The sequence below is a fragment of the Candida parapsilosis genome, contig 005807, assembly GCF_000182765.1.
Source record: "Candida parapsilosis strain CDC317 annotated contig 005807".
Lineage (NCBI taxonomy): Eukaryota > Fungi > Ascomycota > Pichiomycetes > Serinales > Debaryomycetaceae > Lodderomyces > Lodderomyces parapsilosis.
The window spans coordinates 721862-748262 of record NW_023503280.1 but is presented as its reverse complement, the minus strand read 5'-3'; the positions used below and the strand labels follow the sequence as shown (position 1 = coordinate 748262).

The window sequence follows — 26401 nt, the reverse complement described above, 5'->3', positions numbered from 1 at the left end:
TATCGTCATCATTCATCTATACAACATACACTTTTCCTGTAGAATCACCAATCATCAACTTCAACACTCCACGTATTAATTTATCTTCGTTGTCGATTTCTGAGCATTTCAATAAACAAATTGTCGTAATCTTCCCGCTGATATCGCGAATTGGAAACCCTTGTAAAAGGTTCAACGCCCATCCAGCTTCAGAATCATGCAACAACTCCCATATCTCCACTCGCTCTTTCCGTGCTATTACCACAAGCTCATTGGGCCAATATACGTGACTATGAGAAGTACCCGGTCTACCACCACTAACTCCTGGTATACTTGCCGTTCCAAAAGTTATTGTTGTCACGTTGTTGAAATCATCAATTGCTCTGGAAATGATGTGGCCGCCATTCACATTGTATAGACTCAACTTGCCCTGGTCTTCATTTCCTCGTAGTATGGCTATCATTCCCGAATCATTTGATATGCTGGCAAAACATCTTGTAGGAGAGTCATCGACATGGGTAAACTTTCTAACAAATGTGAATCTTGTCAAATCCCATAAAATAACTACGCCATTTTCGTCCACACTGATGCCAATTTTGAAACTCTTACTACAAGTAATGCTTGTAATTGGGCGAAAATGACCCCTTAATGTATTTATATGATCCAATGATAGTTGAGGTTTCACGTGACATTTCCAAACTGAAATCAATCCATTCTCTGCTCCAGTTAAAAATGTCTTGGACCCAATCTGCAAGATGAATGTGATATCACATGAATGGATGTTGGTGAGGGTGGTGTCGTTGATAATTAAAGAGCCATTGGCAAAGTTTGACAACTTTGACTTTCGAATCAATAATCCGTCCTCGCATGAAACACATTTGTGCCTTCCAACCCATCGATGAGGATTTCTGACGCTGATCTCTAATTTAGTTATTGGTTCCTTAATCTTTGATTCAAACACCAAAGCAGGCGAAACTTCAGTATTCAACAACGTCAAGTAATACGAGGGCAAATTTAAAACCTCTTTCATTACATGTGGTTTCGTAAACACTTTTGCTGGAGTTTGACCAAAATTGTTAATCATACCAATGATTGCACGCTTTTGCACATCATCTTCGATATTATCCAAATCAATTGCTCCATTATAGGAGTAGTGATGGAATACATTCAACGAGTCAATGGCATCTTGCCCACTTTGCTTGAATCCAAAAATCAAATCGATCCACAAATGCAAGTTTGCTGAAACATACGGACTTTCCAAAGCTTCCCTATTTTTCGCAATAAACAATTTCGGATCTCCTTTAGCCCATGGAGGCAATTTAACGTTATCACATTTTTCCCCATTTTGTAAATGTCCAAATTTGAAATTGTTTGAATTGATAAGGAAATCGGGTAAATAGTAAAATTCGGGGATTAACTCTCTAACATCCGTCGTGTTCTCCCGTGAAGCAGAAGTCCATGCTTTCTCGACTGAATTGAAAAGTCTGTCGGCGTGATCAAATTTCCCTCCTTGTAGTAGGAGGTAAGATTGAACATATGGCTTCAACCTAATCAAATAGGATGTGACAATCATGGCGGATGAATAATGTGTTCCGTAATGGAAAGGGGGTGATTCTCGATCGTCCAAACTAGCCAATGCATCAAATCTTTCAACAAACTGATTAGCCCTACTAGGAGTTTGTGCACCCATAGGCTTTGACAAGTCTCTAAATGTTTTAGGGTCAGCCAAGTCCAAAGTCTCGCTAGTGTAATCTGCAATCACCCAAGGAAATACCGGATACTGTGTTAAATCATTGAACGTTCTTCCTGCTAACGTGTTTATAATCATCAAGTAATAAAAATTCGAAATCTCTCCCATTCTCCACCTCTTGGTCGCCGACAGATAAAGATAGCTATTGAGCGAAGTATTGGAAAATGCAGACACCAATTTGGAGGAGATGCTCTCATTGTGCACAGTGTTTGAATTCAGTGTCAATGCTTGCGCGAGATCAGGCTCGATGTCTTTACCAGTAGCATAGCGAGACAATTTGTTGTAAATAACGCTACTTTCCTTCGTTGTTGAACACGTTATCAAAATGTTGGAACCATCACTGAAAAACATTTCAAGTGCGTTGTCACGGAGCAAAAACTGGCGTTTCGATATGCAACTCAATTTTTTCAAACCCCAGCTCTTGGTTCTATGAGAGTGACTCATTAATTCTAACTTGCTTGATTGCAAGTTAACCAACTGCATGATCGGGTCCCTCAATTCCTTGGGAGCATCGTTTACATCAACAATATTCCCATCCCTATCGTGGAAATAATTTTCAATCAAGTACAAATATTTTGATCCCAAAATCAACAAACTTTCCACCGGCACCAATCCGCTAATTTGGCATACATTCCAAAGTGACACAATTTGATCACCAACGAATAGGCTTCTACTAACTCTCCTGTTCTTGTCATCAAAATTTTCATCGCTTTCATCATCGTTACTACTGTCTTGACTAGTCGATGTATCTGAAGAATTGGTCATACTTCCTAAAAGCTCGTTTGACAAATCCAACGTATCAATGCCGTTAGGAACAACAGTAAAGTTTGACTCATTCGACAGAGTCGTTTCAACATCAGATTGTACCAAAGGTACTTGTACTTCATAGCTTGGTTTTTCCGATTCAGACAAAAGATCTTCAATCACAAATCTTGGTCGCATCCTGTCATCGTTTTCGATGTAATCAAGCATGCAACAATCGGGGACATAAAAACCAAAGATTCGTGCTGTTTCACGCTTCAAAGATTGGTAGACTTGATTGTATTGAGACATGTTTTCATTACGATCTTGAACAGTTCGATTGTACTTGATCCTCTCTGATTTCAAGGTTTGTCTTTTCATAACTTGACAATCATTTTCAAAGCTTTTCACGTATATACTATTGGTTTGGGCAAGCTTTGCTCCACTATGAAGACTAACTTTCACAATGCTTGATACTTTCAAACGCTCTTGCTTTAAATATTCTTGCTTTAATGCCTGATAGTCTTTCAAAATGCTCTTGACAATAGGAGGATATTTTTTTAGCTTTGACAAGGTGTCATTATCATCTCTTGTCATCAAATTTGTGAAAAACTCATTCATCAAATTTGTGTCAAAACCTAAGTTCAGTACTATTTGTGGAAAATCATCCATCCACTGCAAGTATGCTGTTCTGAGAAAACTGAACGTGATTTCAATCGACACCTTTTCATCATTGGGCCCATTTGTTAACACCATGCCTAGGATGAGCTTGATGATAGACACCAACAGATCTGGTCCAAGCAAGACCTTATTGAAAACTGTCACCTGTCTGTAAAGAAGTTCCTTGAGCAAGATCGTCAATTGTTCCGAGCTGGAACCGAATGCAATGTCCATCTCGCACGCAATCTGCAGAAGTAACAATAAAACACTTTCAGACAAGATGTGATCCAACATCTTCACTTCTTTCGTTTGATTCCTTTCCAACAATACAGCTTGACACGCTACACAATCTTGCAAGTTTTTTGTTGCAACAAAATAGGATTTACTTGAAAAATCTTTGTGAAATATAATCAACATCGTTGCTAAGTTTTTTGAAAACAGAGCCTCATCATGAATGAAGTTCGCAACAGTGATAAAGTCTCTAATTTGCTCAAAAATTTTGGGAAAAATGTAATCTAATGATAAAAGCTTGCTAAAGTCGCTCAATGCGCTGAATGAGGCCTCAAACCTGTTATACAGTAGCCTGGAAGTAAAGTATTGAGTTATTATATCCAGGAGACGTGTAAAAAGCGAGGCAAAACCATTTAGGGTTGTCTCATCCGAAAACCATACCAAGCTAAGCTTCAAGTACCCTAAAATACGTATTAATCCATCCATAAATTGTGGCAGTTTTTCCATTTTTGACAACACATTGAACTTCTCTAGCCAGTTGCAGTACAAATTTATCAGATGAAGGACATTGAACGATAAGGATACATCCTCTGGAGAGTTTTTTTTAACTGGAGTGGAGGGAGCACTTCCCACACTCATACCAAAACTGGTACTCAAAGAATACATCGCATTCAATTCCAATTCGTTGAGAAGCGATAGAAATTCGGGAATACGAATATCAACACCGTCCATATTAGAATCTTTCATGTCGTAATGGAATTGTGAAATGCCAAAGGAGGCATGGATAATTGCTGTCATAACGTTCCCACTTTTCCACCAAGACTCAAGGGACAGCGTCAACATATCAAGCCCGTGGTTTTGCAGAAAGAATCGAGTAACAATATGCTTTCCCAAGACGCTCAATAATCGCGTTAGTAATCGCACTCCACAACACACCGCGACCTCGATCTCACTTTTGAATAAAAGATTGATCCAGTGAATAGTGATTGACCGCGAAAATTTCTTCAAAACTTTGATAGGTGTTTCTGGATCACATATAAAATTTGTGAGAGCCTTCAAAACAGCAATTGCACAGGTTTTTGAGGTTTTGGGATTATAGATGGCAAACACGATGTAAGATGATACTACTAGAATGGATTCCGCAGTTGCATCTAACGGTAAAATTGTCGTTACCAATCGCAATAACTTTTGCTCAAAGTTTGGTGATAATGAATCATCTTTGACTTTGGTACTCTTGAGAAAATGTAACAACCTTTTCAATAAATTTGCTTTTCTTATGTAAAAGAGGTTTTGCTGTCTGTAGTCGGAAGTTGCAACCAATGGATACACATGGGAAAGAAGAAAATTGAATGAGTCTGTTTGGTAGAACAAGTCAAAATTCAAAATCAACGTTCTGTAGCAATTGAAATCGATTATAACAGATTTAGTCGAGTTAGCAAAATCAAAACCACAATATTCTAACAATGTATTTAATAAATTTTGGCTGTGGCATCCAGAATTTTCAACATCATTGTGCTCCGAAGCTCCATCGTCAACGTGGAAAGTAAGACTTGGATTGACAGCTTTGTATTGAAAAAGTACGAGTCCTAGCAAGTTATAGCCATTGAATTCTTCAAAATGTTTGCAAAGTCTCCAATCATTGGAGATAAGTTTAAACAACAACGATAAAGTTCTCAAAATGAGGGAGTCTCTCAACGATTCGTCGTGCAATTTGCAAGCATCCTCCATAGTCTCTAGTAACCGAGGCAATGCCCCAAGTGTATGAAAATGATGATGTAACGAAGTTGGATTACAAAACATAATCTTTGAGACGATGTTGCCGCCTGGGTTGATACTTTGATACATGTCACTGAACACATCATTGCTATCAAAAAGCACATTCTGTTCATTAACAGCACACTGATGCACTCCTTTCTGTAACTTGCGCATAAATGTTATACGCAAATCTTCTGATTCGTTTTTATCACGTTTGTATTTGGCTGGAGTCGGTCTCCCCTTTTGATTGCTTGATTTACCTTCTAAACGTTTAGAAACAATTTGTTTCCTTGTGAAAGCAAATAAAGTATTGTGCGATAGTTGTGCTTTTAAATTTGATAAAGTTGCTTCGTTCAAAGTGGAAAGCCGAAAATTGGTGCCAAGTCCCATGCAAAATAAGCATTCAATCAACTCACAAGCTAGACTCACATTGCACAAAGTAATATTTCTGACAACTAACCCGCAATTTGTTTCACCAATCGAGATCTTATTCCAGCTAACACTATCCTTGTGAAGACCCACACATGGAATGCTTTCGTGATACTCCCCATTAATGTATAGATTGAGATTACTTCTCTCATCAAATGTTAAAACAAGTTGAAATGGTTCATCGAAAGCTTCGTTAAGGATGTAGTTGAAGGTGAATTGTGACCTTGATTTATTTACCGGATTTTTTAACTCCACCATTATCTGGTTTCCGTTGAGGATTCTAAGTGAGAAAACAGAGCTTGTGGATGAATCTGAGCTTGATAAGGATGCAATGCAAAAATTATTGCTCAGACTGTTAGCGTTAGTTAATTTAATCCATCCGTATATTGAGAATGATTTATTGATGGCAGTTGAAATGGGAAAGTTAATTTGCTGGTTCGTGAGTACGAATGGATAATGGGTTGGATATTTCTCCAAAATTTGATTGAAGAGTTCGAACAAGTCCTGACACACCAAACCATTCGTTTCTGTGTACAACGGGGAGACGAGATTTTGGAATGTATTCACGTCACAACCGAGCTCCATCAAGATTAGGATTAACTTCTTGAGCGAATCTAGCAAAGCATTACTGCCATTGCTTTTCAAAAGACTCATGTACTGTTCAACTAGTATCGGTAGGTTCTTATGATTTTCTATTCGGAGAATTTGGCTTCGAGATAGTAGGGAATGTATTATCTCCAAGGCAATGCAGCCAAACATATTTCCGTCGTGGAATGTCTCGGATATCGAGGATAGCAAAGCCCCTATATCGTGATTGAGAGGTAGCATCACATTCTCCAGATCATAATGCACTATGTTTGCAATTGTTGTCTCAATCCCGTAGTTCTCAATGTTTTCTGACAATTCCACTTCCCAGTTGATTAATGCTTCTTCATCGATTTCTATCAGTGGAAACGATTCTTTGACTTTTTCCAATATTTGTAGCTCTATGGAACGACTGTCAGCATTGTTGGTAGGTGTCATAATGCCGGCGATGTGGTTCCGCTCTTTCCGAGAAGACTTGTTTCGATAATGCAATTAACGAGGGAGGTGGCGGTAAATGTTGTATTGTTTGTAAGTTTTCTCAGTGTGTGATATTATATATATTTGTGGCGCGAGCGGATGCTTTCTGAGCGAGCACCACCGGACACGGTTTTTGCAGCGTTTTGGGCCAGCAAAAGCGTTTTCAGTAAACGGAAGTTCCAGTTTTGTATGACTTGGACATGTGGAGAGGTATCAGGAGCATTAAGTGTATGGGTTGAGTCTCAGTTTAACACATTGTCTCAAAAAATGTCTACGACTGTTCTCTTTACATATATGTATACATAATAAAGACTTTCCAGCTAATCACTATATAATTATCTGGATTTCGAAATCGTCTTCCAACTCGGTGTTTGCTACAATGTCATTAAGGTCTAGTTCTTCATCGTCGAAAATCATTTTCACGGAGGGCAAGTTGATTGAAGATTCGTCGATTCCCTTTTTCTTCAAATAAAACTTTAAAAGTCTCTCAATTTTGGTTTGAGGAGTCACCTTACAAGAAATCCGCTTATTATCTTTCCCTTTAAGTCCTATCGAGAAAACCCCTTCCTCGTCATTAGCAAGATCTACCAATTCATCTTCTTTGGAATTGGGCTCGTCCATATCATCTTCTTCATCCTCACTGCTAGATTGCGAAAGTTCTTCCGCAATAGTTGTCTCCTCGGTCTCTTTAATCTCTGGCTCAATTACACTGGCTCTTAGTTCTGGGTAAACATTCATAAAATTCTCGCTATTGTCCTTGGGTATTAGAAAAAAGTGTAGAGTTGTTGGTGGCATTGTCTCCACCTTGTCAACCAAAGCATTGAATTCTCCACCCGGTGGGGCAATTCTAAGCGTTCTTGGTGTATAAAAGGAATTTACAATCATCTTTCCCTCGACCCAGACTAAACTGCAAAGTTCAACATCGTAACGATCAAGTAATATCGGAGGCAACTGACTGGAGTAGGTGCTTTTGTAAAAATCCACTGCGTATTTGATTATCTTGCTAAATGATTTCATACCTTTACAACCAAGATCTACCTCGACGGTAGCATCCACAGGCGCCGGAAGCTTCGATGTAATCTTAATAATGTAACGTCTCTTCTTTTCATCAGCTTCGGAAAATTTGTAGCCATGATCCTCTGCTGACGACTTCTTGGTGGGTTTTGTCTTTGGAGAGCTCTTAACAATCTCTAGCTCCAACACCTCCTCGTCTGAAACATCAAACACTGGAGTCGATGATTTTGCTTCACGCTCATTGACTTTTTGCTCAATCTCGCGAAGAATTTGCTCTTTGTCTATTATTGGCGGTGCCATTACCCCTCGAGTGACTGTGGTAGTAGTAGGTATGGAGTTAGCTTCAGGTATGGGGACAAAATCCAGCTTTATTTGGTTTGCAGTGTTTGCTTCACAAGAGTTAGGTACTTGTTTAGAAGGTAGAGCGCCTTCAATCTTGATGGGTTGCAAGGGTGCATCAGACGAGTTAGGTGTTGCATCTCTGCTCTTGTGCTTGTGCTTCCTCTTTTTCTTGTCAAAGCTACTACTCAAGGAAAAGAAATCATCTTCTAAAAAAGACCTTTTTTTATGTTTTTCTTGATCATTTGTTGAATGAGGTTCGTCAGCTTGGCTTGTTGTCATTGGTATTTCATTGTTAAAATCAGGCATCATTCATTACGGGTTTTTCATCACAAGCATGTAACCACAATTCTTGTTTAGTTTAATTTTCCGCGCTGTTCAAAATATAAACAATATACATTGGTATATGCAATGGGATTAAGCAATGAACTTTAGAGGAAAGTTTTTGCTGAACTATGGTAATAACGAGCGTTTCTACGACATCGCAAAGCAGTATAAAGCGCATTGGGGTGAAAAGTTGTTTATCTTGGATGAGTCCCTAGCACAACGATTCAAAGATGCGTCAAGAGAGAACCTCTACATTCCTCCCGAAGAGTTAATGATTGGTGAACTAACAGTCAAGGAAGTGGACTCTGATTACGTGAAATTTAGGTTTGATTCTGATATCCTGGTCCATGTCAGTTTGGGGAAAACGTCACATGACGTCACTTTGGGACCAAACCCCACGGCGTTGAATGAATTTACAAACCGAAATGTTTTTGCCGTTGGGGTGGGTGGATGTATAACATCTATGCAATGGCTACTGGATAAGTTGGACAAAAAGGACGGTACAAGCTACTTAGCTATTGGGGTCATCAGTGGAGAAAAGGGACTCTCAGAAGTCAATGCTACTAATCCAGAGTTGAATGTTTTCAACAATGTTCCCCAAAAGAATATCCAATCTTGTATACAAATATGGGAATACAACGCATTTTTGAATGAGTTGCACCTTAAGCACGTATTGGTGACTTCAAACTTTGAAGCTATAACAGATATCCAATGGGCCCCAATCTACACTAACAGTCCCGTGATAGGTATCCTAGGTTGCGTCCTCAAAAATGGGGAGATTCACTTGCTAAGAGTTGACGACACTTTGCCCCAGTTTGGTGTTGTTGAGGAACCGTCTTGCAGATACAGATCAAATAGCAAAGGTTCGTCCAATCTCACTTGTTTCTCATTTGTCGGTGCTGACAAACTACTATCAGGAAGTGCAGATGGGTATATAATGGAGTTTGAATTACCTTTACGTCAAAATGGAAATATATCACAGCCTAATTTCAAAACATTTGTGTCGGATGGACCGATTTCGAGCATTGTATCTGTGCCCATTAGTTGTGATAACGAGTATGTGAATATCATCAATGGCCAGGCATACAGAGGAATGGCTTTTTCAACCCTGGATCCATTAGTCGATGTATTTTGTCCATTATCAGAAAAGTCGACAATAAAGCCCACGTATAATTACATCATACAGGATTTGCTTCTTGCGCATAATCCCGAAAATAGCAATATCTTGTGTCTTCGATCGCTACAAGATACATCTTCGACAATGTTGAGGTTGAATAGTCATATGACAACGTTCAAGCTATCGGAAATCTTGGGTCATCCATTCATGTTAACCGGAACAGATGCAGGTGATGTTATATTGATGAACTATACAAGAAAATTCTTTTCCAGTAAAGGAGGAAATAAGGTGATGGTCCCATTAAAACTCTGGAAAGTCACTTTGGACGAAACCAGCACCATATCAATATCAGCCGATTACGAGAAAATGGACATTGAAAGCCCAATCCAAGCATCATATATGCCATTGCAAGTCATGATTAGCTCCGTCGCATGGAATGAAAATGTAATTGGTAGTTCAGTATATGCTGCTGGAACGGCATCAGGTATTCTACTAATTGAAAGGTTGGATCCCAAATTCAAAAGCTAGTATTTAGGAATCGATGAGTTAATTACTTCTGACCATTTGTCAATCCCACCGTCTATACTTTTCGCATTTTGAAAACCTAGGTCGTGTAACTTTTTAGTGGCTAATTGAGAATCATTGCCGTACCTGCAAATCAAATAAATGTCATCCGATTTTTGAATGGGTAGATACTCCTCTAACGACTCGAGCTTTCTAAATACGGGGTCCCATTCAATGTTTACAGAATTGGGAAGTTTGGTGATGTTGTACTGTTCCTTTGGTCTGACATCAATCAACTTGTGAACCTTGCCCAGATTTAGTATGCCATGGTAGTCCTTTACAGACACTCTATGCTTTTGATCCAAGGGCTCATAAGCAACCTTCCCACAAAATGCAACATAATCAATCTCGCCATTCTCAATCTTCTCCTTGGTTATCTCTCTCCTCTTTCCACAAGCTATACAATTGATCTGTTTGGGTCTCATTTTGAAATTCCTAATTTGTTGATGGGGGTAGGCTGAGTACGACGAAAGAAAAGGTTTGAAATTCTCTTCATTGTAATATTCCGTTAGAACCTTTATCGTTTCCATAGCCATCGCAATCCCAACCATTCCAATTGCTGGACCTATAACCCCACCATCTGCACAAGATGTTACTGTGCTTGGGCTTGGTGCCTGGGGATAAAAACATCGATAACAAGGACCAATATTTCTGAAATTCAATATTGTAAATTGTCCATCCGCTTTGAGGCCAGACCCACTCACGATGGTTTTCCCTAAAAGCACACACACGTCATTAATGAGATACCTTACTGCAGGGTGATCTGTACAATCAAGAACCAAATCGTATTGATTGAATATTTCAAAAGCATTGTCATTGCTTAATCTCATGGGATGGGTAAAAATGTTCACATGAGGATTGATCTTTCTGATGAAGGCTTTTGCTGATTCGCATTTAAGAGTTCCCACAGTAGTGGTCTGATGTATAACTTGACGATGGAGATTGCTCATATCGACAATGTCATCGTCAAGTATGCCTATTGCGCCCACTCCAGCGGCCGATAAGTACTCCAATACGGGAGACCCTAGGCCGCCCGCACCAACAACTAAAATCTTGGACATCTTTAACTTTTTTTGAGACTCTAATGACCCAAACTGCGGCACTATCATTTGCCGACCATATCTCTTGTACTCGTCAAGGCTGAAGTACTCGTCGACTTTTGAATACACGTTGGAAGTCCGCTTCAGCAGTCTTAACGTTTCATTTTCGAGTTCTAGTAAGCGGATCTTATCACGTAGTTCGTCTTCTGTTGTTGGTGTCATCACTGGGTTTGGAAAAGATTCACCAAATAAATGTTCGCGAAGAGCTGATGTTGTTGAAAAAATACACTTTGATACAGCTTTATTTCTAAACTTAATTAGCCCTACTCAAATTTACACAATCTTTTGCTTAACAAAGAATGATTTCAAATGACGCAATTGATAGACACATGTACCAATCAAAACAAACAACTGGACAATAGACCACTTTACAACTCTTGAGTTTGTAGATTCACTTTGATCTCTAAACAAAGCTTCCCTCTCTCTCATTGTTTCCTGTTCCCAATGGATCTTGTCCAACTTTTCGTACAAAGTGTTGACTCTTTTTGTTAATTCGTCAACCAGCTTGGTGGATTTTGAATCAACATAATCATGAGTTGACCCTTGGACAACATCAAAGAATATACGATGTAATTTATTGTGAGTGTTATCGGAATACACTGGCGTCAAACAGAACTTGTGTTCCCCAGAATCCAAAGAAGTGAACGTGAATTCACCATTAGGTGACGACTTTTGATCAATGACTTGATGATTGTTGTCAAATGTTTCCTAAGATAGTTAGTATTAATTGAACGCAAAAAAGCATTTTTGATATATACATACAACAATTGTGATTTGTACTCTTAATTTTCCATTCTTTGAGTATTCGTTTGAATGATCGTCCTTTTCATAGGCGTCAATCTTACCAACAACCAAAGTATCTCTTTGCAATTCTTCAAAAAAGCATTTGGTTTCACCTGTGCGAACATAGAAATGCAAAGCATTCGTAAGTTGAAGTAATACAACAGAGACAGCAATTAACCTCGACAAACTGAGCATTATGTGTGATGTGAAGGAAAGTTTTCGTGGAAGGAGGAAATGTGATTTTACACGTATTGCTCTGATTTGGCACTTTTTTTTTTCATCAATTTTTTTTTGTTGTCGATTTCTTACACGTGACATTTTCATACGCGTTTCGATTATACAATCTCTACACATCCATCACTTAGCAATATGGGATAACTTTTACTTACCTTTCCGCTTATTAATAAGCTTCTTCTTCACGTGCTTTTTCATTTTAGTTTTTCTCTTTTCCTGTTTAGCCAATTTCACTGCTTCTTTTCTTGCCTTCTTTTCATCCTTGTCCTCATACTTCTTTCCCTTGGGTTTGTTGTGTTCGTCCTCGTCCAGCAGGTCCTCATCCTCGTCCTCGTCATCATCACTATAATCCTCTTCAGAGCCTTTGTCGGTTTCGGTTTCGGTTTCGTTTGTCTCTTCATCTTGCGCCTCATCATAGTCGTCGCCATTGGCTGCGGTTGTCTCCTCAGACGGTAGGGCGGGTGCAACCAATTCCCTCATTGTGTCAACACCTCCTTCTGAAAACTTTTGAAAATCTCTTTCGTCCAAATGCTTTAGGGATCTAACCAAGTGCAAGGATCTGAAGATTTCATCCTCAATTTCTTGATCCTTTGTCGTCTTTAAAGGAGTTGAATCTAAGTAAGAATTCAAAGCTTGTTCTATATCCTCAATACCCAAAGGTTCAGTAACAAACGTGAATATTGCTTTCTCCGGATATATGTCAATATTTTGTCTCGCAAAATAATCGTTTACATTTTTGATATCCATTCGTAAGAAATCAAGAGCCATGGGATGGTCGGGCTCTACCGACTGTGAAACATCAATAATGTACAATTTGTCCTTGTGCACAATAGAGTTGTATTCACTTAAATCCGCATGAACTAATCGACAGTTTTGAAACAACCGCCTCATGCAAATAAGCATTTCTCGATAATATTTGATAATGTCTTCAATATTTTTGAATGAATAGTCCTTCAATTTAGGAGATGGTTGATCATCACCTTCAGTTAAATACTGCATCACCAACACATGCGATTTAATGACGTACGGCCTGGGACAGGGCACGTTGCTTTGGTAAATCCTGTTCAAATTTCTAAATTCCTTTTCAGCCCAAATTTTAACCATTTTTCTTGGATTTCCTTGATCTTTGGTATTTCTAAATCTAAATTCTCCGTCGACATACCTCTTTCTGTCCTTAAAAACCAAAATTGAAGTTTTATATATTTTCACGGCAAACTCTTCTGTAACACCTTCGTCATCATGAGTTCCATGGTAAATGTTTGCTTCCTTCCCAGTGCTTATGCAGCCATTGATTCTAGTTATAAGACCAGAACGAAAAATTTTACCCAAAAATCGTAATGTTCTAGCATCCAAAACTTGCTCAACAGTTGCCCTCTTTGATCTATCTTTTGTAACTTGTGGCCCCTTTTTGAATGGCTCAGTCTTTATTTTATCGGCATACTTGGTAACAATATCCTCCTTCTCCAATGGTTTAGAAGCTAACGGTTTACTGGCCTGACTCAGAGTAGATTGCTCATTATCATCTCCACTATCAGAATCAGTATCACTGTCTATCTCCAGATCAGAAAAATCCAACTGGCCCAACTTCGACTCTATCTCTTCGGCACTCATCGATTGTAGTTGCAAATGCGATGAGAAGCTTTTTCTATCACTTGTTGCGAGGTTGAATCAATGGAAAAAAGAAAAATAAAATAAAAAAAATTGGAACACATTGAAAGTGTCTGTGATCGTTTCAAGCTAAATATGGCAATTCCATCCAGTCTACAACGATTGTTACCGCAAGTATGTTCCAAAAAATTAAGTTCACAAACGGTAATGTACTAACTTGCAAGAAATTTTTGGGATTCGTCCCATTGTTTATTGGCGTTGAGGTCATCCTTGGAATCACAATTCTCAATAAAGCCGGTGGTTTATATGGTATTCTATCATTGTTTACGGGCCATCCTATAGACTTTTGGCAGTGGCTTTACAATTCTTTGGCTCTTATCATGTTGCCAATATACGCCACGGCTTTGATAAATTTGAGACACAAGTCACGAAATTTGCGAAAAATATCCTTAGCCACGGTTGTCTATCTCATTGACACTATTATAGGAACCTTCTACACAATTTATTTTGTCTTTTTTTGGTTCAACTCAGAGGATGCAAGTGGTGAAGATGCCAGTGGTGATGCGTTGATGAAAAGGAAAACGGATTCAAGTGACGAAGGAGCTGATTTATCCTCTCAGTCTGCTTCAGCCGGTAGAGAGTTGTTTTTTATATTTGCTACAACCATAACAATGTGTTTTGTCAGGATTTACTTTTCATTAGTCATGGTAAGCTTTACAAAAGCGTTGTTGAAGAAAAATTCGATGGAACGACGCTATAGAGATGGATCAAGTGATACTGTTGATGCCGACTCTGAAGAAAACGCAATTTTAAACTCAACTGGGCTCTATGGTGAATTCAAGAAAGTCATACTTGATTTGGAAGTTCGAGCAAAGGAGTTCCTCGATGAGTTGTTGAATTGACGTGAATAGTTGTTCATAAGGATTCATTCTGAATATAGAGGACCAGTGAAGGAATTTTGAGCAATGAATGGTTATGTTTGTGCAAAATTTGTTCTAACACGCGTATGAATAGTGTGGTATTGAGTAAATGGAAGCACTACAGCCTGCTCTTTTGATAGACATGATGTTGTTTGTTCATTATATTAACTACTCCACTAACTCATGACACCCTGATCTTTTAGAATCGATAAAAGATACGGGAACAAATAACGTTTGTAGCAGTCATCAAAGTTCATAACGTAAAACTTTTCAGAGATTCAACGATTTTTTATCCTGTACATTCTGAGGAGTTGTACTCATATGAAACCACCCTGGAAAATCTCTCCAGGTTTCTTCTAAGGATTTGTTTCAGGATACTCTAACATATTCAAGAGGCAAAGGTTTAAGGAAGCTGCTTTATAACTTTGTGGGAAGCAAAATAATGACCATGCTAATCTATGCACCTCTAACTAATATACGCAGCTACACCCATAAACAGTTTCAATTAACACTCCATAAGAGGCTACGAATTTTCAATAACCATCGTTCTATACACGTCAAAAGCGTAGTTGACCAAGAAACACCTTAGGACCCGGAGTAACTTCTTATGAGACAAAATCTGGGGAGAAGAAAAATAGGGATCGGAGAAAAATAATCTCCGCCCAACCCCCGATCTTTGCTACGCATTTTAATCATTGTTGCTCAATGGGACAAACACCAAGTACAAACCGGGCAAATGACCCCAATGGCGGGCTTCTGATTACCCTTACCAAAGCTGACGTCTACAATCTTTTCTACACAAGATGCTTGCAAGTGCTAAAACCGCTGGAACTTGCGTTTGTTAGATTCGTAATAGATGAAAACGATAAAACAACCATATCGAAAGCTGACTTGAAAACCAAATTGAGTTTCGGAAAGGGTATATCGCTTGAACTATGGAATGAACTAATGGATGATGTTCTTTTTCTAATGATGAAGGGTTTGGGCAAGTTTCCGTTTTTGATGGATGACAAAGAAGCGAGTGAATACTTGACAATTCAAGAATTTGTCATTGCATTCGTTTTCATGCTGGGGAGATATAATAAAGTGTTGAGTCAGGATTTTGATTTTTTGAAATTATGGTTTGCGTCTTTATCAGAATCACGAATAAAACAAGTTGTTGATGACAAGGGGGATGTCGCATTGGAGGTGCCTTTGTTACTTCCTTTTGAAGAGTCTGATGAGATAAGCCTTAGAGCGAAGAAAGTGGATTGGAAAAATGCCCCTTTTTGTTCATTGAAAGACATAGATTCTGATCTGTTGCAACTAGATGCGAAGAGCTTCGTTGAAACTAATACCATGTTACTCATTGCCAGTTCCACCCAATTGCAAAAACGAGGGTCAATGGGGGCACAATTCATTTCACGACTCAAACAATGGAACGAGTTTGAAGTATATGCGACATCAATTTTGAGGTTCATTGATGTCAACTTGCTGGCAAGTAAATTGAATGAGGAGTCAATTCTTTTTGATCAGTTCTCAAAGGGTGTTTTGGATCTTTTGCCCAACTTCTATCAAAATAGTTTACAGAGGTTGTCGACAGAACTTTTTACTTCATCGACACTTGTAAATGATGAAGCACATTCTAGTGAGCTATTGCAAAAGGGGATCCAGTTTAAGCCTACCAAACTTGTATCAGTAGCAACGCTCGCTTATATATCTTCTGTGTTAAAAGGAATTGGGAGTGATTTGCAAGTAACGACAGAAAATGCAGTAAAATTGTACGCTGGGTCAGAGTCTGGCTTCTCGATCCGTTCTTTAGAAACCAAGATCTTCAAATGGCAGGCTCCCACTTTCTTAATTGTTAGTGGAAAAAGAATCAAGCAAAAAACAATGGAAACCAACAGACGTTATCAGAACTTTGATGAAGCATATCCAAGGTACTTTTTAAAGCAAGAGAATCATTTACGACCATGGCAGAATGACAATGACAGAATTACTTATTGCGTTGTGATTAAAGAACCTTGGCAAAGCTCTAACAAGAAGAATTTTGGAGATACATCTACAGTAATTTTATCGATGACTCCTCGTGCTGATTGCTACAAAAGTATTCATAGTGATGTGACGAAAGGAAAGCTGATATACTTCAATAACCAGGGGATGGGTTTGGGGTTTGGTAATTTGCAACCATTAAACAAAAATGGTCATCAAAGATACTACCCAGGAGATGTCTCCTTGACTATAGAGGCCAATTTAGAGTTTGCTGTATTTAGACATTTGGTCCAGCTGAAAAACAATGCCACCAACTTCTTTAAACCATCAACTCAGGTCCAGCTCGCCAATGAGAATTTTGAGGATAGGTTCACCATCACTGATCTCGAAGTATGGGGTATTGGCTCAATGAAAGAATTAGATGAACAAAGAAAGCAATGGGAGTGGGAGGAAAAGCAAGCCAATGCTAGGCAAAGTGTGAATGTACGAAGTATGGGTGAAGAAAGAGCATTTTTAGAAATGGCAGGTTTAGTTGGTAATCACGGTAGCTACAATCGATAAAGTCACTCCTAGACTAGGTAATTTTGTATAAACAAGAGTTTAGAATATAATTGGTTCCAGAGTTACTCTAATGTCTGCGCAACACATGTAAATGGTTAACCGTTAGTTACTATTGCCTTTTTTAACACGAGAACTATTTCACTTTACTTTTCAATTTCTTTGCAATTGATTTTGCATTATCATAGTCATTATCCTTGATTTTACGTTTTTTGTTGTCTCTATCATGACTTCTGCTGTTTCCATTTTTGTTTCTGGCAGATCTTTCTTTCAAAATTTTTTTCATTGTCTCAGTTTTCTTGAACTCACTACTGGTTGGATCTATCGCAAAGTCATGACTTTCAAAAACTTCATCGAATCTAGGATCATTCAAGTTTGCTTCAAAGTTGTCTTGAACCATTTCTTGATCAATGTTCTTCTTTTTTGATTTTTTGTTCTTCTTTGACTTTTCATTCTTGAGCACGTCCCTCATGCTAAAATGTTCATGCTTCTGATCATTATCCATGAGCACCAACTCCAATTCGGCCTTTTCCTTTTCAGATACATTATCAGCTTGTTTACCACGACGACCCTTGCTTTTCTTCTTTGAAGCATTGCTTGTCTCCTCTTCATCTGGTTCCGTTTTCAATTTACTTTCCTTGAATTTGTTGAGTCTCTTTTGACGTCTCTCTTTCTCTTTCATCTTGTAAGCTTCGATGGTTGTTTTCTCAGAGTTTGCTTCCACTGCTTCCTTTTCTGATGCGTCTTTTAAACCTGGGTCAAATGTTATTTCCATATCCACGTCGTCGCTTTCGTCACCCGAGTCTCTACCCTTTTTGAAAGTTTTCCCCAACAAGCTTTGATATTTGGACTTCAAATCAAATCCATCACCATTCTTTTCTAATTCGTCATCTTCATCTGAATCACTAGCCAAGTATGCCTTGAAATCATTTGCCTCTATTTCCTTCTGAGAAAGTGGTCTTGAAGATAACGTGAGCCGTTCCTTTGGAGTCTCATCCCATGTTAATTTCACTTTGGAGTGCTGCAATGCATCAGTCACAAATCTGGATTCAGGCTTGTAATTTGGTGATACCTTGAAGCACTCGTCTTTCGCATCATTTTCATCAAACTCCATATCCTCTGGTACATATCGCAAGTCAAAAACGTTTGCTGTTGATTCGTATTCCGTACCATCAACGTTTTCATATATATTTTTCGCCGTTTGAACAGAGTCACACTTCACGATGGCGTAATAATATCTTAATCGCTGGAGTTGATATCGACGTAAAGCCTTGCTGTCGTAATCCTCTTTTCCATCATCCTGCTCGTACAATTTACGTGTAACCCTTTCCAATTCTTTAGGATCTTGGATGTCAACATCGGAATCTAAATCTGACTCTGAATCCGACTCTTCCATCTTCTTACCCTTTTTTTTGAACAATTCCCTTGGTGGTCCTTCTATTTCTTCCTTCTGCATCCTCTCTTTTCCAAACTCTGAAGGGTAGATTTTAACCGATTGGATATTTCCACCTTTTGGTACAAACGACAAGAATGTGGCCATCAAATCTTCTGCTCTCAAGTTGTCCCAGTCCATGTTGACAACAGCAAAGGATGAGGTTGGGTCTGCTTCTCCTGGTGCATTTTCTTCCAACTCAATCTCAGACTCGCTCTCCACTTCCTCTAACTCCAGTTCACTATCTGATGAAGAATCATCAGATGACAGCTCAGATGAGGAACTAGCAAGACCTTTACCTCTTGCTCTATCCAACTCTTCCTCTTCGCCTCGAATTCTGCGACTCAAAGCTTCCACATCATCCTCCTCCTCGTCCAGCTCCTCTCCCAGGTGCTCTTCCTCACTTTCCTGGCTTGAGCTTTCGTCGCCATATTCATAGTACTTGTTAAGTTCTTGATCTTTTTCTTCAAGCTTTCTTCCATACCTGTCAATCTTGACTTTGCTTCCGGTAAGCTTTTTCAATTCCTTTTTGCTGAATCTATCATCTACCTTGACTTTTAAATTCTTGAAATTTGGAAATTTGAATCTGGGATCATTATGAACCGATTTGAACCTCGAGTCCTCAGTGACCGGTTTGATATCGTTTGGTTCCTTATTCTTGCCAGTGCTTGGGCGATTTTTATTTGGATTTGCCATTGCTTTATCAGTGATGAGATATTTGGGTAAAGACTCTTACAACCTCATCTCAATACACAAGAACGCAAAAACAAGGGAATTAAAACAACTGTGTCGCGAATTAATTGACTGTTTACAAATCTTTGCGACATATGTACAATCTCATAATTGGGTAATCTATATAAACAAAATGTGCTAGTAGAATGGCTTAATTGCTTCGCGAAGGGTTGAATCGACTGAGACACAGTATGGTACCTCTGCATTATTGACAAGTCTATATATATAGATCTTAACCTTATATGGAATCGCAATGAATTGTCTGGTTTTCCTTAACTTTGGGCACGTGATGTCATAAAAAAGGTAAAATTCGTAAAAAGTCCAATTGATGCGACAGCTGTAAATAGGTCTATCTCTCTCTCTCTCTCTCCCTTTCCCTTTGTTTCTCTCACAAGCTTTACTTCAAAATCAAACAATCCTTTACACTTTAATTTTTTTTTGCCACACATTTTCAAAGATAAGTGTATAAAAAATCCAACCAAAAAACAATAGCAGTATTTACATTGTGCATCAAGGAACTTGCAAGCAAAGTCAAAGTGGAAACCTTGATTAGATCTTTTTACCAAATACAAGTTTGTCGCATTTACAGCACTTTTTATACTCCAATTAGCATTGAAAGGGGTCCATTAATAACACAGTTTATATTGTTCAAAGATAATATTTGCATTTGGTTTTTAAGCGACACCGTACAATACTCAAAGACACATCCACAATTAAACCATCACGCGGTGTAAAGAATGTCCAGTGAACATACATCTAACAGGGCTTCTAACAATCAAAACAACGCCAGAGATTACAAATCTCGACTTGCATTACCCAATGATTCTGATGATTCTCAACTTTCTGACGAAGATGATTCACTTTTGAGACTTTCACAACAAGCACAACATAGGAAGTTGAGTCAACTGCAACTTGTCAACGAGGAGCCTCTTGAACCACTGGAACCTGTTGTTACAGCAGCTGATAGCGGTAGTGAAATAGACGAAAATGAAGACTTTCACAATGATCCGATTATTGAAGAAGAAGACGAAGACGAAGAAGACGACGACGACGACGATGGCGAAGAAGAGTCATTTGGCCGAAGTGATAACGAACGAAATGAAGAGGATGAATTGGAAATGCTAGAAACTGCCGATTTTCTTCGTCAACTTATGCAAGCTAGAAGGGTAGCAGAGATCAATTCTGGATCTGGTGACGACAGAAACATCAATCGTGATAGCAGTAGCTCCAATGAGGAACAAAGAGCAGAGGGGGATTTAGATGATACCCGTGCTGAGTTCCTTCGTGCAATTGGTGCTTTGTCGGGAGCAAGAGGAAGTGAGGCACCAAATGAAACCGCCGCCGGAGGGAGTAGGAGTGGTACCGACAGAGATGCCCCCGCGGGGTTTGTTGACGTCATGCAAAGATTAATGGGAGGTGGTATTATGTTTGGTGGTAGTGGTGGTTCACAAGATGGTGAAAATATTGGCGCACTCATCAACAATTTGGAGCAAAGGGGAGACACTTTTATTATTCTTGAATCATTGAACCAAATCTCGGAAAATTTGCTCATGATGAATGGATTAACTGCTGAGCGTTTGATTCCATCCAACAGATTAGCCAAGAGTCTTGTGAATATAATGGAGGACCCAGCATTAGAGGATGAATTGGAGTTGCACCTTGTTGCCTGTCGTTGTTTGTATAACTTTTTGGAAGTCAATCAGGATTTTATTCACGATGCATTGAACAACAACGCCGTACAAGCATTATGCAATAAGCTTTTAGAAATAAAGTATATCGATCTTACGGAGCAAGCATTACAGACGCTTGAAATGATTTCCAGAGATCCCATATCACATAACAGTATTATTTTAAACAATGGGTTAACTGCTTGTTTGCAATACCTTGATTTCCTAACAGTCCATGCCCAACGGAAATGTCTTAGTATTGTGTCGAATTCGTGCACCAATATCTCCGTGTCGAATTTCAACAAAATCAAGGAGGCTTTCAACGGCATAACCGAAGTTGTTAGAGCACATAATGACCAAAACGTTGTTGAAAATGCATGGATCACAATCGCAAGAATCATTGAATGCTTTAAGAATAAGCCAGAGTATTTGAATGAGCTCTTTACGGGCAAGGAGTTATTCTTTAAAGAGTTTGTCAATGTAATCTTAGTCAGTTGTAACAAATCGCTGAATACCAGTGCAGAGTCTGAACATGTTGCGTTGTCTTTTAGCTCGTGCCTAAGCTTGATCAAGTCATTGATCATCTTGTCGAGTGTCAGCATTGAAGTGTCCAAGATTCTATTGAGTGATTGTGACATTGGGTCAATAATTGTAAAATCGTTGAATAAGTTTGCGAGAGCAAGGCGTGGGGAAAACGGTGATTCCTTGAAAGGTGATGACGTTGAAATCTCGATTGAGGCGTTGTTAGCTGCTCCCAAAGAGTTGGTGTCACAGTTTTTGACTTTGATAGGGTACTTGGTACCAATAAATTATACACCAAGAAAAGCGCTTTACTTGAAACCGGATTTCGAAGATTACGAGGAGAGAGTGTGTGTTAACAATAAAAGAGAAGAATTGTGCAATGAGATTATTCCTGATGATTATTGGAAATTTATCAACGAAATTTGGACATTGCTGATTTACAGTATTCAAGCAACAACAGATGTCGACATTAGGCGAAGAGGGTTCATTGTTTTGTACAGAATCGTCAATTCCATGGATGCATCTCGGTTGGGGCAAATTAAGCATCATGAGCTTGTTTCTGGATTATTAGCTTCTGTTGTCAATCAATACCTGCCACAAGTTTTGCAAGGATTAAAGAAGTTGTCAGAGTCCAGAAAGCAAGATGAGGATGTAGACATGCGAACCAGTGACTTTGAAGATTTCGATGATGCTCATGACCATCTTTCCAGTGACGAAAGAAACAATGATGAAAGCGATGAAGAGATGGATGAAGAGAGCCATGACCCTGAAGAGGAGGATGAAGAGGATGACGATGATGACGATGATGACGATGATAACGATGATGACAATGATGACGATGATGATGATGAAGATGATGATGAAGATGATGGTGAAGACGAGCATGAAGACGACTTTCCCATCACTAACCGGGCAGATGACCTCAAGAGTCTCAACTCAACCATGTTGATATTAAGTGCATTGGAGATATTAAATGTATTGTTGCAAAAAGCGCCAGGCGTATTCTTACAACCTTTTGAAAGAGAGGGATTGATGAATGACGTTGCTTCTATATTAAAAAGCTCCTCGTTTTTAAGGAGAAGATCTAGGTCACGATCTTCGCAAAATCATTTTCTGACCTCATTTGCAAATAAATACATCGACGTCGAGTTTACTAAAGAGTACGAATATAGAACTTCGATGAGGGATGTTTATTTCAGGATAAAATTGGCAGTTTCTGAAATTCACAAGGCATACAATGAAGAGAAGATGTCTCAAAGCAGTGAGCTTTCCGAACACATGCACATATTACATCATATCAAGGACATCTTATCCGATACAAAGGCTACCAAATCATTCAGTTACGACCAATGGCTACAGGTCTGGGAACAATTCAAGTTTGCTTTAAAGGGAGGATCTTCTAAGGTTCACGTTTCCAGTTTCGAGCTCATTTCTACCGGTGTTTTTACACAACTAACAACCTTGTTGGCACAGAATGATTCAGAACACGTTTTTGAATCTAATCCATGTTATCGTGCGTTCATCCACTCGTTTTTTAATGACAGCTGTGCAGATGCAAAGTTGCTCGTGCATCAATTGCTTGAAGCTTTAACAAGGTCAGAATCTTTTGAGATTGTGGCAGCTGGAGGTCATAATCATCACTCAGCATCGTCTCGTGATCAACATCAAGCTACCTTAATGGCGAATCAAATTAAATTGAAATTGAACTTGGAGGGTGATCTGGGCGATGTCAAGATGCCCACTAGCTTGCAAAACACAGTTGTGTCTGTCCACGCAATTGCTACATTTAAATCAATCCTTTCATTCTTAAAACTGAGGCTACAATTTATGGAACAATTATCAAGTATGGGTTCCAATCGAAGTATAGGTAATGAAGATGACGGCAAAAAGTCAGACTATAGCTTGGAATTTTTGATTAATGGGGAAGTCATTCCCGTTGAAACAACAATATATGGAGCTATTTATAGAGCAGCTCAATCGAAGCCAGATGAAATAGTTGATCCCAAGAAAATTTGGAATGGAGTTCACCAAGTAACCTTCAGAAAAGTCAGTACCGAAGTGAGCAGTGAGAGTGTGTTCAAAAACTACAATACCACTGTTGACGATACTGAGTTGGCAATTTACGATAAAACTACGATTGGTGTTTTGCAGCTATTAAAAGTATTGTTCAAAATGAATACATTTGTTCATCATAGTGGTAAACCCAGTGTTCCGGTTAAAGAATTCATCAATTGGAAATTAACAGCAAAATTGAATAGACAATTGGAAGAGCCTTTGGTTGTGGCTAGCGGTACATTACCTGGATGGAGCATAAACTTGACAAAGCAATTTCCATTCATATTCCCATTGGCAACGAGGATATTCTTTTTTCAGTCTACTTCGTTTGGCTATTCACGTTTGATTCATCAATGGCAATTGAGGACAAACCAAGATTACGAGGACGGTCGAGGTAGTGATACCTCAAATACTAATTCTGCATATAACCAAAGACCGCAATTGGGTAGACCAAACAGACACAAGGTTAGAATATCGAGAAAGATGATGTTGCAAAGTGCATTAAAAGTATTGGGTATGTATGGTTCCACTCCCGGTATTTTGGAAATTGAATACTTTGATGAAGTTGGATCGGGATTAGGACCAACTTTGGAGTTTTACTCAACAGTGTCCAAAGAGTTTTCGAAACGCAAATTGAAGCTATGGAGGGATGAGGACAGATATGATGGTGACGCCGAAGGGTATGTTGAGAATAAGCATGGTTTGTTTCCATCACCAATGGATAAGCAGCAAGTTAATAATGAAAACGGGAAAAAGATTTTGTATTTCTTTTCATCATTGGGTAAGTTTATCGCCCGGGCTTTGTTGGATTCAAGAATCATTGATTTCAATTTCAACCCCGTATTTCTCAAATTGGTGCAATTTTTCAATCAAAAGAACTCATCTTCACAATTACAACCAATGAATCAAAAACTAATGAAAAAGATTGTTTCTTTACAAAATTTGAGAATGGTTGATCCCGAGTTGGCCAAGTCATTACTGCATTTGCAAAAATATGCCAGGGGTTTTGAAACTGTTGCTCCAGAACAAAGAGATTTTGTTGAAATTGATGGCGCCAAACTTGGTGATTTGGGGATATATTTTGAATTACCAGGTTACCCTAAATACGAATTGATACCCAACGGTAGCGATACATTGGTTCAAGCAGGTAATTTAGATCTTTACATTACCAAAGTTCTTGAGCATACATTGTTTACTGGTGTTGTTCATCAAGCCAAAGCTTTTATGGATGGATTTTCCAAAGTATTCCCCATAACTTCATTGGTAATATTTTCTCCACAAGAGTTGGTTGAGTTGTTTGGTAACTGTGAAGAAGACTGGTCATATGATGCGTTGTCTTCGGCAATTGTGGCTAATCATGGATATAGCAAAGATTCGCCAGAGATTAAAGATTTGATTCAGATTTTAATTGATTTCAATTTGGAAGAAAAGAGGCAATTTTTGCAGTTTCTTACTGGATCTCCCAAATTGCCCATTGGTGGATTCAAGGCATTGCGGCCGGAATTGACGGTTGTCCGAAAACATGCTGAAGATGGGTTGAAGGATGACGATTATTTGCCTAGTGTTATGACTTGTGCTAATTATTTAAAGATACCAAAGTATTCCAGTAGGGATGTGATGAAGGAGAAGTTGTTGCAAGCAGTTAAAGAAGGAGCTGGTGCATTTTTATTGTCATGAGGTTGGAGTCGTGATTATGTTTACAGCAAAATAGCATATTGTCAATAAAGGGATAAGAGCGGGATTGTTCTCAAATGAATGTAGAGAAGGATTATTGTGTGCGGCGTTTGTTGCTCTTTTTGGTGCGAATCTCTGTCAGTGACGATCAAATCCAACAAACTTTCGGTGCAACACCAGCAACGTGATTCTGGATCCACAAACACCCACACACTCTCTCTCTCTTACGGTCCACAATGTCCGTTAAATTTGAAGAATTGGTTACTTCATTGATTCAAAGTGCACCATCGTCCGAGTTACCTCAAGTTATCAGCTCTTTGAAGACAATATCCGGTGCATCCAAATCAACTATTGACGATGCTATATCTGAATATATCAAATCACAACCAATTGTCATATCTGACTACATCATCAGCTCATTAAACAAAGACCTTCATTCATCGAAATTTATTGATCATATCAAACAAGAGAAATTCACTTTTGATATAAGTAAGCAAGAAATAATTGATGTCGAATCATATACTCCTGATGTTTCAGTGGATTCCAGCTTGGTTGATAAATTGCAACAATATGGTGAAGACAATTTCCAAGATTATACATTTACAATCATTCCTGAATCGGAAAAAGTATATACAGTAGTTATAATTGGTGAAAAGTTGAATCAAGATAATTTCTACACGGGGAAATGGCATAGTCAATATGCTGTCAATAATGGCCAAATCACTGGTTCAATCAATTTAGACATTCATTATTTTGAAGATGGAAATGTTCGTTTGAAATATAACGAATCAGGGGTATCGAGTTCGAGTGTTGGTGATGGCGGTGGTGAAATTAGTGGCTCGGTTTCCAATGCTAGTGATGTTGTCAATTTCATCAATCAAGCTGATAATGCCATTGAATTGAAATTGATTAATCAGTTCCAACATTTAAATCAACAATCATTCAAGAATTTGAGAAGATTGTTGCCTGTGACTAGATCCAAGATCAATTGGGGTAGTGCTATTGGAAACTATAGATTAGGATCAGATGTAGTTAACAAAAAGTAAACCTTTTTGTTTCATAAATACAATCATGCTGCCAACTTTCAGGTCAGCAAATAGACCATGCCCGGTATAACTCCCTCTCGTCCTCTCTCCCTCTCTCGCTCTCAATCAAGGACCAACACCTCCTCCTCCTC

The 26401-nt window shown here is 38.7% G+C and overlaps 11 protein-coding genes across 11 annotated transcripts; 5 read left to right on the top strand and 6 right to left on the bottom strand. All coding sequences in view use genetic code 12, as the record gives it.

Moving 5' to 3' along the window:
• Positions 1 to 16: 16 nt before the first annotated feature.
• BPH1 (Bph1p) lies at positions 17 to 6568 on the bottom strand (the record flags this gene model as incomplete). The annotated part of the gene is made up of 1 exon (XM_036808199.1): positions 17 to 6568. One exon carries the CDS (start codon positions 6566 to 6568, stop codon positions 17 to 19), a length of 6552 nt encoding a protein of 2183 aa, XP_036664960.1.
• A 366-nt stretch (positions 6569 to 6934) lies between these two features.
• CPAR2_803340 (uncharacterized protein) lies at positions 6935 to 8269 on the bottom strand (the record flags this gene model as incomplete). Its single annotated transcript, XM_036808198.1, has 1 exon — positions 6935 to 8269. One exon carries the CDS (start codon positions 8267 to 8269, stop codon positions 6935 to 6937), a length of 1335 nt encoding a protein of 444 aa, XP_036664959.1.
• A 115-nt stretch (positions 8270 to 8384) lies between these two features.
• On the top strand, positions 8385 to 9932 carry CPAR2_803330 (transcription factor TFIIIC subunit; the record flags this gene model as incomplete). The annotated part of the gene is made up of 1 exon (XM_036808197.1): positions 8385 to 9932. One exon carries the CDS (start codon positions 8385 to 8387, stop codon positions 9930 to 9932), a length of 1548 nt encoding a protein of 515 aa, XP_036664958.1.
• UBA4 (Uba4p) lies at positions 9929 to 11230 on the bottom strand (the record flags this gene model as incomplete). Its single annotated transcript, XM_036808196.1, has 1 exon — positions 9929 to 11230. The coding sequence occupies one exon, from the start codon at positions 11228 to 11230 to the stop codon at positions 9929 to 9931; it is 1302 nt and encodes a 433-aa protein (XP_036664957.1).
• Positions 11231 to 11341: 111 nt separating this feature from the next.
• On the bottom strand, positions 11342 to 12046 carry ERP5 (Erp5p; the record flags this gene model as incomplete). Its single annotated transcript, XM_036808195.1, has 2 exons — positions 11342 to 11776; positions 11831 to 12046. The coding sequence occupies 2 exons, from the start codon at positions 12044 to 12046 to the stop codon at positions 11342 to 11344; spliced, it is 651 nt and encodes a 216-aa protein (XP_036664956.1).
• Positions 12047 to 12232: 186 nt separating this feature from the next.
• On the bottom strand, positions 12233 to 13696 carry CPAR2_803300 (protein kinase; the record flags this gene model as incomplete). Its single annotated transcript, XM_036808194.1, has 1 exon — positions 12233 to 13696. One exon carries the CDS (start codon positions 13694 to 13696, stop codon positions 12233 to 12235), a length of 1464 nt encoding a protein of 487 aa, XP_036664955.1.
• Positions 13697 to 13828: 132 nt separating this feature from the next.
• CPAR2_803290 (uncharacterized protein) lies at positions 13829 to 14595 on the top strand (the record flags this gene model as incomplete). The annotated part of the gene is made up of 2 exons (XM_036808193.1): positions 13829 to 13867; positions 13918 to 14595. The coding sequence occupies 2 exons, from the start codon at positions 13829 to 13831 to the stop codon at positions 14593 to 14595; spliced, it is 717 nt and encodes a 238-aa protein (XP_036664954.1).
• A 723-nt stretch (positions 14596 to 15318) lies between these two features.
• CPAR2_803280 (TLD domain-containing protein) lies at positions 15319 to 17145 on the top strand (the record flags this gene model as incomplete). The annotated part of the gene is made up of 1 exon (XM_036808192.1): positions 15319 to 17145. The coding sequence occupies one exon, from the start codon at positions 15319 to 15321 to the stop codon at positions 17143 to 17145; it is 1827 nt and encodes a 608-aa protein (XP_036664953.1).
• Positions 17146 to 17278: 133 nt separating this feature from the next.
• On the bottom strand, positions 17279 to 19270 carry CPAR2_803270 (pre-rRNA-processing protein ESF1; the record flags this gene model as incomplete). The annotated part of the gene is made up of 1 exon (XM_036808191.1): positions 17279 to 19270. The coding sequence occupies one exon, from the start codon at positions 19268 to 19270 to the stop codon at positions 17279 to 17281; it is 1992 nt and encodes a 663-aa protein (XP_036664952.1).
• Positions 19271 to 20043: 773 nt separating this feature from the next.
• On the top strand, positions 20044 to 25227 carry CPAR2_803260 (putative ubiquitin-protein ligase; the record flags this gene model as incomplete). Its single annotated transcript, XM_036808189.1, has 1 exon — positions 20044 to 25227. The coding sequence occupies one exon, from the start codon at positions 20044 to 20046 to the stop codon at positions 25225 to 25227; it is 5184 nt and encodes a 1727-aa protein (XP_036664951.1).
• A 233-nt stretch (positions 25228 to 25460) lies between these two features.
• On the top strand, positions 25461 to 26270 carry CPAR2_803250 (uncharacterized protein; the record flags this gene model as incomplete). Its single annotated transcript, XM_036808188.1, has 1 exon — positions 25461 to 26270. The coding sequence occupies one exon, from the start codon at positions 25461 to 25463 to the stop codon at positions 26268 to 26270; it is 810 nt and encodes a 269-aa protein (XP_036664950.1).
• Between the last annotated feature and the right edge of the window lie 131 nt (positions 26271 to 26401).